The 15,610-nt window shown below is 40.1% G+C and overlaps 1 protein-coding gene across 8 annotated transcripts in view; it reads left to right on the top strand.

Annotated features, from left to right (window-relative positions):
- Positions 1-15,610, top strand: part of VPS13B (vacuolar protein sorting 13 homolog B) — a 358,159-nt gene that overhangs the window by 60,272 nt on the left and 282,277 nt on the right. For all 8 annotated transcript variants that reach the window (XR_004693247.2, XM_035126123.2, XM_035126121.2 and 5 more), the window contains exon 17: positions 6,039-6,220. Coding sequence is in view for 7 of the 8 variants with exons in the window: in XM_035126123.2 (XP_034982014.2) it covers positions 6,039-6,220 (182 nt within the window). In the remaining variant the exon portion in view is untranslated. The remainder of the gene's footprint in view (positions 1-6,038; positions 6,221-15,610) is intronic.

The raw sequence follows: 15,610 nt of genomic DNA, 5'->3' as shown, positions 1-15,610 counted from the left end.
AGGCATTACTGTAATATAAATCAGCCTTCTTTGGCGATCACTCGTAGCCGAGTAAGATTGTCTCCCATAAACACGATTTTAACAATGGGTCCGTAAGTGACAGTGGAGGCCAATTCTGGATCCAGTATGAATCAGTATATTCATATTGGCACACAACTTTTCATAAAACTAATTGGTTGAATGATAGCATATTCTACTGCATTCCCTTTTTAGTTTGAGTTGCTTCCTTATTCTAAATCTATTTAGTTAGAAATGTGTCCTACTGATGTTTTTGCTGATTTTGTCTAATCCTCTTTTAAAGCCATTCAAATTGGTGGCCATCACTGCCTCTTTTGGGATTGAATTTCATAGTTTAATTTTATGCTGTGTGAAGAAGTATTTTCTATTGTCTGTCCTGAATCTTCCAACATGCAGCTTCACTGAATGCCCCCGAGCTTTACTACTGTGAGAAAGGGATAAAAATTCTGTATAATTTTACACGTTTATCATGTCTTTTCCTCCTCTAAACCAAAAAGCAACCAAACTTTGTAGCCTTTCCTAATAGGGGAGTTGCTACATCCCCTTTATTATTTTGGTTGCCCTTTTCTGAACCTTTTCCAGCTTTGCAATATCTCTTTTTCAGGTGAGGCGACTAGAACCGTGCACAATATTTCATGTACAGTTGCACCATAGATTTCTATAGCAGCATTATGTTTTCAGTTGTTTTCTGAATACCCCTGGCATGGAATTTACCTTTTTCGCAGCTGCCGCATACTAGGTAGACATCTTAATCGAGCTATACATTACAATCCCAAGGTCTTGTTCCAGGTCAGACACTATTAGCTTCAGACCCCATGGGGGTATATGTGAAATTTATATAGTTTTGCCCCATTGTGTATCATATTACATTTCCTTTCATTGAATTGCTTTTGCCATTTTCTTATTTCATTAAAAATGCTGCCCATTCACTCAATTTTGAGAGATCCTTTCAGAGCTCTTCACAATCTATTTTTGTTTTAACTACTCCAAACAATTTGGTATCATAGGCAAACTTGTTTACCTTACTTCTCAGTCCTCACTCTAGATCATTAATAAACAAGTTAAAAAGCACAGGTTGCAATACTGATCCTTGAGGGACTCCACTTTCTACACCATAATAATATATAATAGATTTGAGAGCAAGAAGCAATAGCCCCTTTCATGAAATATCCATGTGGATTTTCAATTGTGGACATGTATTTTAGTTAACTTACCCATCAAGCTGCTCTAAGAGCCAATCCATATCAGTTCCCCATGAAACAGTATTAGAAATGGTGTTGTGCCTGCCTTTAACAGCAAGAAAAATATGTTGGGTAGTGTTCAGAATCATTTTCCCACCTTAAGTGTTTGTCTCCCTACAGCATCTCTGCCTGAATGCTTTTCTTCTTAGCCAGGCTAAGCTACTAAAATACTGGGCCTAAAGCATTTGGGATATTTGCTGTGGAATGAAATTGGCACTATGCATGGGAGGGTTCTCCACCCCTCTTTTACACATCCCTTCTGCTGTTAAAATTTGATCTCTTCCTGCTTTTTCTATATTGTTGTTTGTTATTTAGTCGTTTAGTCATGTCCGACTCTTAGCCTTTGCTAACCTGATGGCCTCCACATGTTTTGGACTACAGTTCCCATCAGCCCTAGCCAGCACAGTCTGGGACTAATGCAAGTTGTAATCCAAAACATTCAAAGGGCACCAGCTGGTGAAGGCTGTGCTGTATGGTTGGGGAAGTTCTTGGTTTAAATGAATTGAACTGTTACCACATCTAGTTTGGCACCATTCAGTAAGTATTATTGTGAACAAATATTTCATCTAGGGAGCACTGCACCCTTTCTCTTACAACAACACTACTACTAATAACAATACAATGTTATAGTTTTATTAATTGGCATTGGTATTTAATAGTTGGATCCTACATCAGACAATAATCAATCAATCAGTCTCCTTTATTGGCATAGGAAAAGGTGCATCACATACATGGATCAGTCTTTAATACTAATTTGTTACCCTGAATGAACAGATTTATATGGAAAGTAGATAAAAAAGTACACATATACATGTATATTTAATTTAAAGACATGGTGTTCTGTCCATTATTTCTATGTTACAAGATCATGAGCATGTTTCTTCTTGTAGCAAAAGAACCTGTTCACTAGTGATCCTTGAAAACTGTAAGCTACATGGTGTTTGAGAATGGTAGGGGAAATTGAGGTTGGATTTACAAAGTTAAGTGTGACATTCATATTCCAAAGTGTTGGTCTATCCATATGTGCTTGGGGATAAGTAAAAAAATGGCAGACCTGCATATCACTCTTTATCATCACCACCGCTATCATTATTAAATTTAAATTAATATTACTTCAAAGGTGGCAAGGAAAACAAACAGCCTTATGATACACATTATTTGGCTGTTGACATGTATAACTGGTTGGTTGAATGAAGTTGGTGTTTTGACTAGATGATCAATACCACTATCAGTATACTTGCAAATATTTCTTTTTCCAAAGAGCTAAGCATGTTAAAAAATGTTTTAATCAATTGTGTAAGTGCCAACTGAAATGTATCCCTTAAAAAAAAAAAGCAACAGCCCCCCCAAAAAACTTGGCCCCAAGTCATCACTAGGTTCTAGTAGCAGGTTTCTGGTCTTGTGTTGGAAAAAATGAACTAATCTTATTTTACTGTACAGGATATGAGTAATAAAAAAAATTAATTTTTGGAAATACTTGGCAGGTTCCAGTCTTACATTTGGGGACTCTGTATAAACTTTTGGAGCCAGCTGTTCACTGCTATGTTCATTCAATCACTATGAGGTGTTGATTTTAAAGGAATGGGTTGCTGTTTCTAAAGGTACACATTGCTAATATTTCACAGAGAGCCTGTGGACTTGCATGGATTGGTTACATTAGTCCCTTCACATAGAGGGTCAATTCATTTTTACATTCAAGAACAGGGATTAGAATTGCTTTAGCAGTATGTCAGATTTATTTAAACTCTTTAAGGCAACTTGCATCAGGGTAAGCAAACTAGAGAGAAAAACAAATGAATTCTAAAGTAATTCACTTAGGACAGAATCTTTTTTTAAAAGAAATACCATGCCAAAGCATGGCAAACATTGCGTGTTCTTCTTTCCTTAAATTTATACTGGAAATGTTCCAACTTCAGCTTTAATGAGTGGCAGATTCCCTTAGCTCTACTAAGGTTTATTTCACCCTAAAGAATAATAATTGGATTGATAGTTTTTTAATCTGTTCTGCTAAATAGGCATATGTTGAAGGTCCATTTTTAAAGACAGAAGTTGTGAAACAGATGCTTTATAGACAATAAATGGAAATACCTTTTAAAATAATGTAGTGTTACAACAAATTCATAGCAAAACATTACCAAAACTTAAGATAAAAAGATGAGAGATCTGTTTGACATGATAATGATCATTCTTACATTCATTTGCATTTTACTCTGACTACAGGAAAATATTTTCAAAACTTTATATTTCAAAACAGTTATACAGTAATAAAATTATAAAATAGCTTTTCATCTAAAGGCAGCTTACAGAAAAATCCTTTCAGAAACATTTGCTGCACGTATGGTACAGTAGAATGTACTGATTTTTTGTATGTGGCCTGCTTTTGAGAGTGTAATATTTTCTTTAAGTTCTTCCCATTCACTGAAAATCAGTATCTTTCTCCCAAAGGAAGTATTAAAAATACAGTAAGTTTTAAAATTTGCATATTGTTAATTCCCCCCCCCCCCATTTAATATAGTGTTACCAGCCATCAGGGAACATTTTATGTGAAAGCTGTAAGTTTAAACATCACTGTAGTTCAGTACAGTAGCTGTATTCCACATCAAACCAGAGGTTTGTTGTTTTTTTAAAAAAAAGTTATTCAAAGATTCTGCATTATGAATAGTTGTTATTGGTACTGATGTCAAACCCACGTGCGTTTATTTTCATCAAAATGCTTCCTTGAAATTTGGAGATTGTCTGTCTCAGTGCTTATGTCCATGCTTAGTTCATGACACTTTACATTCCCGCTATGTGGTCTGCTCACAAATTACATGTAGTGTTCAATATTCAGAAGAGCAATTTCATCCAATAAAACACAACTACATAAAATATTTGAATTAGAGTAATAGATTAGAATCAAATAATTGTAGAGTTGGAAGGGACTCTGAGGGTCATCTAGTCCAGTGTTTCCCAACCAGTGTGCCTCCAGATGTTTGGGGACTACAACTCCCATCATCCCTAGCTAGCAAGACCAGTGTTCAGGAATGATGGGAGTTGTAGTCCCAAAACATCTGGAGGCACACTGGTTGGGAAACACTGATCTAGTCCAACCCTCTGCCTTGCAGGAATCTTTTGCCCAACGTGGAGCTTGAACCGACAATCCTGAGATTAGGAGTCTCATGCTGCATTGACTAAGCTATCCTAGTTAAGTTGTTACACTTCAGATATGGTATAGATTCTTAATAACAACAACAGAAATCTGCCCTTCACCAGCAGGGCAAGTTACAACAATATTTAAACAGTCAAAACAGAACAGAATCACAGGAATAAGGTGTAACCTGAAATCATGTGTCAGGTGTGAAATTGCACGGTAAAGAGCTGCTTCTTTAGCATTTGCCGAAAGCTCTATAGCGACGAAGCCATAGACACCTCTGTGATCAGTTTATACCAAGATCTGCTAGTTCCAGAAGTAATAATAATGATAAACAAATAGCATCTGTATGACTTTCAAGTGTTCAAAGCACTTCACATACTTTATCTCTTTGTATAGTAATCCTTGCAAAACGTCGTAAGGCAAGTCAGTATTATTATTGACAAATTAAGAGAGACTGGCCACCTAGGGAGTTCATGGCGGATGCAAGATTATTCTAGGACTTCCTGATTTGTAGTTCAGCCTCTTAGCAGTCAGCTCTCGGTTTCATGACTTTGGCATGGGCCTTCTAAAATCCTCACTAACTTATCTTAAAACAAGCTTCTTGCAGACATACCCCAAAGTAACAAACAACATGGTGGCTAACTTTTAGTGCATGCAAATTGGCATATTGGGGCCAATTTTACTGGGAACTTCTGATGAACTAAAGGTAGAAGTACACATTTTGATAAATACAAACGTGCTGAAGGAGAGGGCAGCCCTCTGTTGAGTTGTACCTTTCCCTGCTCTCTCCATAATGTATGATAACACTTACCCATGGCAGTCTTTCTCATTGGGCCAGTTCGGATGTGACAACCCCAGCTTGCTAAACCCATGGTTTAGCAAACTGGGAATAAACACCCAGTTGGACCCACATGCTCTTGCCTCAGTTCTCTCATCCTCCCATTGCAAGCTGGTTTCAACTCTATGATCTAAGCTTGTTTAGATCAGAGTTCCCTGTTAGATCCCAGTGGGGATACCAGGCTTTAATGTCACTTTACAGAAACCTCAACCAGAATTGATTTCAGTCTCTCTAAATGAACAATCTATATCAGTGGCTGTTGGAGCCAAAGAATGGACAAAATGAGAACACGGTAAGTTTTATTATGTGTTAGAGGGAGAACTTGACATAGGTTTCTGCTTTTTGGCAACAGCTCCATGTTGCTTGTAGTATGAACCCTTGTACAAGTTGATGTCCTTCTGCCTTAGTTTGTGTGGTTGTCTTAGTATGTGTAGAACTTTTGAATTGTTGAAGAAGTGTCTAAATTGTTATATGCTGTTCCCCTTGTCTACATCAGGGGAAGAGGTGAATATTGTAGACTGGTTATAACTAAACAAATACAAACCAGCTAGAGGTTTTGTGAGAATGTGAGGTTCGGAGATTCATTTTTGGAACATGTTCACATTCAATGTATAAACTTTAGCAAAATAATTGTACTATTGCCTTATGTCACTAATTTTTAAAGTTCGGATAAAATGAACATCAACTAGCCACGTTTTCAGTGAGCTTTTCCAGTGTTGTCTCTCCTAGGGATTTGCCATTAGGCATTTCTGCCAATAAGCCTGTATACAGATTTAATCATTTTTTTGGTTTCTGTTGTATTTTCTAGGTTCAAGCGTTCTCATGTTGCAGTGAAAGAATGTATATTTGAGCTTCCAAGTCTGACAATTCAAGCAACAAGAGCCCAGACCTTCCTAATGCAAGCTATTTGGCAGAGTTGGGCTTATACTGGAAATGTTAGTTCACCAGTTGTGAATGAAGCTTTAGTGAATGAAGTCTTTCAACTATCAGGTAAATACTATTTTTTTTCTTACCAGTATACTTAACTGATATCTCTGCCCCAGTACAGTATTGCTTTTAGTTTTCATATACTGAACTTTATCTTTAGAATCTAGCATTTAAATATATTTTAGTTGGAAAAGCAGTTTGAATGTATTATCATTCAAACTTTCTGCTTATAGATTAAGAAGTCACCAGGCTTCACTTTTTGCAAAAGCTTCTACATTCATTTAAAATTGCTTTTCTTCATTTTGGATGTGTCATAATATAGTAACCAAAGGAAATTTACATGTAAACCTTTGGAATAAAATGTATAGAACCAGGAGTGACTTGAATCAGGACACAGAGTATATATTTTACTGTATTATATTGGTTGCAGAATTGTAAATGTTTAGAGGTTGCAATGTTTGGAGGGAGGGTAGGATGTTTTGTCTTTAAAGTATGAAGAGAGGCTTCTGTAACAGCTTTATATGCTGTAGTGAATGTTCATGTCTGTCTACTAAATGTGTTTCTATCTTGCTCTGTTGTTATGCCCGGGGAAAATGAAAAACAACTTTATGTGTACAGAAAAATATGGAAGATACTCTGTTTCTTTCACTGCATGCGCCATTGCATCCACTCCACCTTTGACTTTTCTGTGTTGCTCATGGTGTTTGGGGCAGGTAATAAATTGAACTAATGAGTGATTAAATACAGGCATCCCCCCACTTACGTGTGACCGTGTATATGCATGGCACCAGGAATAGAATCATACCAGGAAATGGCGGGAGCTGGAGAGCCCTCGTGGCTCACGAGGAGAACCTCCGCAGAGCCCAAAGGGGACCTTACTGAGGGCATAGGAAGCCCCAAATAGACCTCAGGAGCACCGGAAGTTGATTTAGGCTGCTCAGCCTCCCTGCCTAACAGCTGACACACAGGTTAGCACAGCAGCAGCAGCAGCAGCAGCTTTCCTACACAGCCTCCAGCTGACTCAAAGCTCAGATGTTTTGGTCTGGATTGGAGAGAGAGCAGGGAAAAAATAGGCATTTACAGGCTTTTTAGAGGGTGTTCCCCACTTTATGTGATTTCACTTATGCACACAGGGGTGCAGATCGTAACCGCATAAGTGGGGAGACGCCTGTACACTTTAAAATCCTGAGAAGAAAACAGCATTCATCAGGAGAGATTACCCTCTGCCCTGTGGCTTACGTGGCTTGGTTTTGCGCACTTGGTTTGTGCAGAGCAGGAATACACCCATTGCGCTGAATCAAAGAAGCTTTGGGGGGCTGTGAATAATTACTATTCTTTATTAATTTATATACTGTTTAATGTCAAAATATGTTTCAGAGCAGTTTACTTCAGAGGTTTCTCTTTTCCTCTCTGCTTTCCACCTGCCTGGGAGTCAAGGCTAAGCAATAGAGCAGCATTACGGCACCCCCTGCAGTTGTTCCCTCACAGTGTGAGCCCTTTCCTCTCCTCCTTTGGGGGAGGGAGATGAAGGGACCACCCAAGATCCATGACTGTGGTGTGACCCACCCAGCTGCCACACTCCCACAAGCATGCTCCAAGCTTCCACGTGGTTGAGGAAGGAGAGTTGGTATGCCAATTCTGGTCCAGCAGCTTCCAGAAGCCTTAAGGTGGCATCCAGCAGCAGCAACTAGAGCTCACAGATGCCAAGAGAAGCAGTAAAGGTGCTGCTGCAATTGTTGTTGTTTAGTCATTTAGTCGTGTCCGACTCTTCATGACCCCATGGACCAGAGCACGCCAGGCACTCCTGTCTTCCACTGCCTCCTGCAGTTTGGTCAGACACATGTTGGTGGCTTCAAGAATACTGTCCAACCATCTTGTCCTCTGCCGTCCCCTTCTCCTTGTGCCCTCCATCTTTCCCAACATCAGGGTCTTTTCCAGGAAGTCTTCTCTTCTCTTGAGGTGGCCAAAGTATTGGAGCCTCAGCTTCACGATCTGTCCTTCCAGTGAGCACTCAGGGCTGATTTTCTTCAGAATGGATAGGTTTGATCTTCTTGCAGTCCATGGGACTCTCAAGAGTCTCCTCCAGCACCCTAATTCAAAAGCATCAATTCTTCGGCGATCAGCCTTCTTTATGGTCCAGCTCTCACTTCCATACATCACTACTGGAGAAACCATAGCTTTAACTCTCCGGACCTTTGTTGGCAAGGTGATGTCTCTGCTTTTTAATTAATACCTCCAAAATAATACTCCTGGGAATTTCTCCTAGTTTCTCACCCTTTTTAACCTCAAGAATTTTACCAACATCATTGTGGTTGCTCCAGTCTGTTTTTTTCCTCTCAGTGTCGCAGTTGCTCCCCCTTCCCCTCATCTGTGGGGAAAGTGCCTAACTGCAGTACTGAGGCCTAGTAAATTTTATGGGAAATGTGTAAGCAGTAGTGTACTGCTAGTGAATTGAGGGTTAGTATGTTTCTTAGTGGAGTGTAGGACGCAGCACCTTGTGGTGGGTGCTTAAAATGGCTGCTGGAATTAAGTGTCATGAGAAGTTCAGGATGGTTTCCCATCCAGGGTAGGCAGGTTGTTGCCAGAAAGCCGGTGTCTCTCCTTTGGTGGAAGCTTGGTAACCCTCTTAAACTCCATTGCAGCTTTGTGTGAGAAATGAATGGGTCACCTCGCTCCTTATTTGCTCCAGAAAATAGTACATTTTCTCTTTCAGTCTTGAGACACAGAGGTAAGAACAGCATGTAAAGGAAAGCAGCTCTTTTTTACTCATGAGCAGATAACCGCCCCCCCCCCCGCTGCCGCCACCACATTTTTGCCCTTATGTGGTGCAGGGTGTAGTACGAAAAGGGGAATAGGCAACCGAGGAGATAGCCTTTGAGGAAAGGAATGGTGGCTCCTAGACCCAGACTCCCTCCTTCCCTCAGCAAAGCAAACCATCTCCCACTGAATGATGAGCCCAATGTTGTCAAGGAGTTGAGGCACACACTGGAAACAGGCACACAAAGGGACTGACCTCTCCCCCCCTCCCCCTGTGTGTGTGTGTGTGTGTGTGTGTGTGCAGGATAAACTACTCCCCCTGCAGACTCCCATGTCCCCTATTTGTGTTGCTGTTCCATGTTCAGGCTTAATGTGATAGGGCGATAGTTGTGTTGTGAATGGAATAGGATGCTAAAAAGAATGTTCCTTCAGAATGGTGGGGTGCTTGTGGAGGTGGTCTTATTTGTTTAAAGTTAGGCTAGCCCTCTCCAGAGAGGAGGAGCTAGCCACTTGAGCCTCAAGTGACACTGGTGGAGCCATAAGTATTCCCAACCTAGTTAACTCCTCCTTCAGAGGGAGTGTAACCCCATCAAGAACAGGCTACTTCCCACCCATCTGGTCTAGGGAGCCACTGTAAACAGTGCCTCAGTCTTGTCTGGATTACCGGTAAGTTTCAGTTTATTGGCTCTCATTTCAGTTTTTCCCCAACCAATTTATTCTAAAGAAAAATTAAAAGTAGGTGAATTCTCTTTAATACTCTTTCTAAGAACCATTTGGGACGCGGGTGGCACTGTGGTCTAAACCACAGAGCCTAGGGCTTGCTGATCAGAAGGTCGGTGGTTTGAATCCTTGTGACGGGGTGAGCTCCCGTTGCTCATTCGAAAGCACGTCAAAGTGGAAGTAGATAAATAGGTACCGCTCCGGCGGGAAGGTAAACAGCGTTTCCGTGCGCTGCGCTGGTTTCACCAGAAGCGGCTTAGTCATGCTGGTCACATGAGCTGGAAGCTGTCTGTGGACAAACGCTGGCTCCCTTGGCCTATAGAGCAAGATGAGCGCCACAATCCCAGAGTCGTCCACGACTGGACCTAATGGTCAGGGGTACCTTTACCTTTTTAAAGAACCATTTAAAAGCAATGAATGATTTTTGCCCAGGGAATGCTTATTGGCTGTTGAAGGACATACATTTCAGAAATAAATAAATACAATGGGATATAAATATATTGCCAGAGTTACAAGAACTACCCATAAACATTTATGTTTCATAATAAACTGTTTTTGTTAAAATACGTTTGGGTAAAAATTTATTTTCCTAAGTAAAAATCATCTCGGGAAAGTTATTAAAGTATATTGAATTAGTAGAGTGTGAAGTGGTCAAGCTTTTGTTTCAGCCCTGAACTATATTTTGGTTTGCCTGTAATAATTATATTAGTAGCATAATTTCATTTGTATTACTGGATAGAAAGCTTAGCAAAAAAAACCCAAAAAACTTGCTGCATACATTGCACAACAGAATGAATTTACCAGTGGAAGATTGCCATTGGCAATCTAGGCCTTTCAGTATGCATGCATTATGCATTATGTTTTCAAATTTCTGTTTATCATAAACCTACTTTACTTCAACTAGAAAGGTACTAGATAAATATGTCCAAAGTGAAGATCTAGGTTTAATATTATTTGTTTTAATTGAATAACTGCATTAATAAAAGCTATCTCCTGCTTTAGAGTTCTCATTAAATGGTTATATTTAGTGCACCTAAAACGTCTGGCAATAGGCCTGCTAGTATGCTAGGAAAGCATAGATGCAGTTGCACATGCTTTGGTTTTCTCAGGAAACTGGAATTGCTGCTGCACTCTCCTTGTACTGTTCAGGTAGTTCATAATTTTGTTGACAGTCCAGTTCCATTAATCTGGTATTTTTTTAGGAAAATTGCTTGCAGACCTTAAATTTCTCTGCTTAAGGTGATCAAATAGGCATTTGCATCCTTCATGTAAATGATGTATTAAAGTTAAAATAAAATCTACTTTCCAGAAAGTAACTGCAAAACTATTTTATGCAAGACTTCATGTGGGATACCTTAATGGTTGAATAATAAATTTTACCTCATAAAAATGAAATTCAATAATACAGTAGCTTTCTCAGCGCAGTAGCATCTGGTTAAATCTCAGGAGAGCCAATATTTTCCAACTCATTAGGATCATGTCATTCTGTATGTCGTCAACATTGACTTAGCCAAGCTACCTTTACTTACATAACCACCAAACTATTAAATAGGTCTCTTGTGGAGTGAAGTCAAATATTCCTCTTATTTTCCTTTTGCCTTAGAAGAAGAGAAGAAAATGTACATGTTGTAACATTTAAACATCTGGTCGAAACCACATCAGGGTAATGCTGAGGAAAGTAACAGGATTCAGAATTCTTCCCAGGTGTGCATATAAAAAGGGTTTTGGAGTTGCTGCATAGTTCTTTAACCACTTAGGAAAAAGATTGAAATATAGTGATTTGCTGTTCTAATGCCCCTGTTTGAAATCTGCTTTCCCCCTCTTTCTCCTCTTTTTAAAAAACATTTCTGAGTTCAGTTGTAATGCAGGTTGTTGAGCTTTAATCATTTCCTTCCAATGTACTGGTTGGAATGTGTGTTCCACATAATACGGCCAAGACTGGTGCTTATTTTGGGCGCTGCAAGTTTTGATTTTAAGCAGTGTGCAATCTGTGTTCAGGGTTGTGTTTTCATGAGTAATTGCTTGGTTGTGTTCAGAGCACATATGGAAGAGCCTTGCAATGTGTAAATGTTTCGTTGTCTCCTGTAGATCATTGTACTTCCAAGAGTTTTGATCCCTGAATAGGCTCCTGTGCTCAGAGCTATTGTGCTGTCTTAAATCTGTATTTCACTGATGGGTTTAGCATGCCATTCCAGAGAAACTCGCGTTTTGCCTGTGGCTTGAAGTTGGTATGGGTTGATATCTGTCACCATAAGGACTCTTGGCATTTCCTAGCCTCTTAGAAGCAGATTTTTGCTGCTGGCTGAGCAGCAAAGAGGTGATCAGAATAGTTTGTAGCAGGGGTGCCAACTTGAATAAAATATTGTGGGGGTCCTGGTAAGCCCTGCCCCACATAATTGATCACATGACGCAGTGCAACACGCCATTTGAATGGGAATGCCCATCAACTTTGTGGGGGCCCAGCCCCTCAAATATTTTATTGTGGGGGCCAAAGCCCTTACGGCCCCTAGGAGTTGGCTGCTATGGTCTGTAGGGATACCTCAGAGTGATTTAAATGGATCTCCTACTCAGATTGTCATGAATTTGGAAGATCACTTTAGGTACTTTTTTAGAATTGGGTTGCAGGTGGAGAAGGAAGTGGGAGAGATAGGCAACACTGCACAAGCAAGGTTCAGAAAGAAATATAGGGAATTACATAGAATACGTGTGGTAAGCCTGCTCAGTTTCGCTATTGGATCAGATCATGTCTCATGTAACCTAGTTCTTAAGCATTTAAAGAGCTTATGCTTAAAAAGTTTTCTTCAGTTTCTGTAGAAGAAAGGCAGGATATAAATTTTTAAAATAAAAATAAATTTCATTATTTAGAACCCAGCTTCTTCATTGATCACTTGGGTAGCTGCCCACGTTCAACACAAGCTGCCTGCCTTTTTGTCTACTGTAAAGCCATTGTAAATGTTGCTTATTTCATTTAGTTCCTGCAAGTCTAGGTGTTTTGTTAGCTATCCAGGATATTAATGCCCCAGAAATGTGAAGTGTAAATATTGTAATTAGCAATCTGAAGATAGCACAGCTGATTTAAGATGACTGCAACAAGAAAATGACAGCCAAGCACAACTTCCTTGCAAATCTGTGCAAGAAATACACACTGTAGTCTTGAGCCAAGATAGATGCTGACAGCTGAGATAGCTTCAAAGAGTTGCTGTTCCAAATGCTCGCAGTAGAAAGAGCTTCAAAGGCAAACTGACTCAGCTGTTCCTCCCCCCAAAGTATTCTCACACTCTTAATCCTGTGCTTTCATTACCTGTCACCTTTTCCCATGCAAAGTTGAGTAGTAAGGTTGTGCTATCACTTAATTGGTAGAAGTAAGCACTGAGATTGTTGAATTGTGGTACATTGTGGTGAAAGAGAGAAACAGGGAGCTTTGTTAAGCAAATACCGTAGATCTGCAGTTCTGCTCATTCTGCTAGGTATGGGGAGCACTGGTTATGTAGCATTGTGTGTTTTCCTGTGCTCCTTGAACAGCTAATTCATTTTGCTGTTTCCCGGCATCCTCTACCCCAGTGGATTTTTGATTGCCTCAATGTTAAGAACTGGATGAGAGCAGCAGTGGGTCTCGTGTCCAGGAGGCATAGAAGGCAATAGAGAGAGGCCACACTAGACTTCATTGAAACTGCTCTACTTGGTGCTTTTCATGGGCAGTGAGCAGGATTCCCTCTCAATGTTATATTATAATCCTAAATTTAATTATGTATGTGGGACCCAGGTGGCGCTGTGGTTAAACCACTGAGCCTAGGGCTTGCTGATCAGAAGGTCGGCGGTTCGAATCCCTGTGACGGGGTGAGCTCCCGTTGCTTGGTCCCAGCTCCTGCCAACCTAGCAGTTCGAAAGCACGTCAAAATGCAAGTAGATAAATAGGAACCGCTACAGCGGGAAGGTAAACGGCGTTTCCGTGTGCTGCTCTGGTTTGCCAGAAGCGGCTTTGTCATGCTGGCCACATGACCTGGAAGCTATACGCCGGCTCCCTCGGCCAATAATGCGAGATGAGCGCGCAACCCCAGAGTCGGTCACGACTGGACCTAATGGTCAGGGGTCCCTTTAGCTCCTAATTTTTGGCCACCTTGTGAGAAGAGAAGACTCTCTGGAAAAAACTCTGATGTTGGGTAAGATGGAGGGCACAAGGAGAAGGGGGCGACAGAGGACGAGATAGTTGGACAGTGCTATAGAAGTGACCAACATGAATTTGACGAAACTCGGGGAGGCAGTGGAAGACAGGAGTGTCTGCCGTGCTCTGGTTCATGGGGTCACGAAGAGTCAGACACGACTAATCGACTAAACAACAACAAGCTCCTAATTTAAATTCATTAGCCTCATAGCTGTAAGCAGGAATACTGTTGTTGATGATGATGTTGATGATGCAATAGTCAAAGCATCAGTCATCAAATCACAATAATCAATAAATACAAGTAATCTTGCCTGAATTTCAGCAGTGCATGATTCCACAGTTAACACTATTGTTATTATAGGCGACCAACTTGATTATGAGCCCTGGAATACCTGCTCCCTGCCTTGCAGGCCTTTTCCCACCTGGCCTGGGAGGGTGGGGTTCTGGCTGACTCCAGCTACAAAAGCAGAAGCTGCTGGACAGAATCTTGGGCTGGGCTATTGTTAAGCAGTTTTTGTTGGAGGTGAGGAGTTGTTGCCTATGGCAATGTTTTGTAGCTTTACTTTGGATCTTAAGATTTATGTGTAAATTGTTCAGTGTGGATGTTTTATGTTTTGTTTATTGTTTATGACTGTTTTATGTTTTGTTTATTGTTTATGACTACTTTCATTATGCTTGTAGCCCGTACTTTTTTCCTTTAAAAAATGTTTAGAGGTGCTCTCATTTTGACTCAAGAAAACCACAATTTTATAGTTCAAATTGGGAAAAATAAATACAGTAAATGGATAAAAGTACAAAGATTCACAAAATGTTTAGGCATATGCATGCCTCTGCCCCCCCCCCAGGAAAAAAAGCACTGCTTGTAGCTATGCGACTTTTTAATGCTAGAAGCTGCCTTGAAGATGGTTTTAACTTTGGAAAGGTGGCATACAAATAAAATGATTGATTGGTTTCTTTTATGTGTAACTCCAAATAGCCAAACCTCAAAAGGTTTGTACCTCCAAATACTTGGGTTAATGTCAGTCTGGATCTGTGTATTTTGTTGTTGAGTCGTAAGAACCCCAACTTTCTGATAGATAGTTTATATTGAATTTGCTGGTTTTGGCAAAGATAATTTTGGCCAGGCCTTGGAAACTTGCTAACAGTACTCTTATAAAGGAATGGATGATTAAAACGAGATAGGTTGGTTTTTACAGCCAAAGTGTAGGAATCAAAATCCAGAATCTGTTGCTCATCAGAATTTCCAGGCTCTTACTACCAAAACACTTTAAGTTTATTCTTGAACCCGAGTTTCATCAGTATTGCTAAGGGCTGTTTAATGCTGTTACTTTGTACATTTCGGCACCTGTTTCACAGAAAAGAGTCTTCTTTCTAGGATTTATGTGCACAATAGAGTTGTCTTCTAGATTGTTTTCATCTGTGTTAGGAACTGTTTGATATTTAAGTTGCACAACTGTTTCCCAACAAAAGTCATGTGACATCAGCACTGAGGTGCAATAAGAGCTCTCTTAGGATTACATTAAACAGAATGGAAGACTTTGAGTATGTAAGGTTGTGTGGCCTTGAGTACAGTTTATATTTGATATATGAGCTGTCACATAGCTGTTGCATGACTGAGATGTGCCTGTAAGCAATGTACTATGCAGATGGGTTTTCTCTGAAACAAAGCCAGAGACTAAATCTGAATGTGTTCATTTGGAGGGTAGAGAAGACTTCATAAAACATATGGAAGCATTTCCATGTTTTTATTAAATAGGCCTTTTAGTATTTAAGTGGTTTTGATAATAATGTTGATGCCAGTTACCTGAAATTTC

This window comes from Zootoca vivipara, chromosome 8 (genome assembly GCF_963506605.1).
Source record: "Zootoca vivipara chromosome 8, rZooViv1.1, whole genome shotgun sequence".
NCBI lineage: Eukaryota > Metazoa > Chordata > Lepidosauria > Squamata > Lacertidae > Zootoca > Zootoca vivipara.
This window is presented reverse-complemented; position numbering and strand designations above follow the sequence as displayed.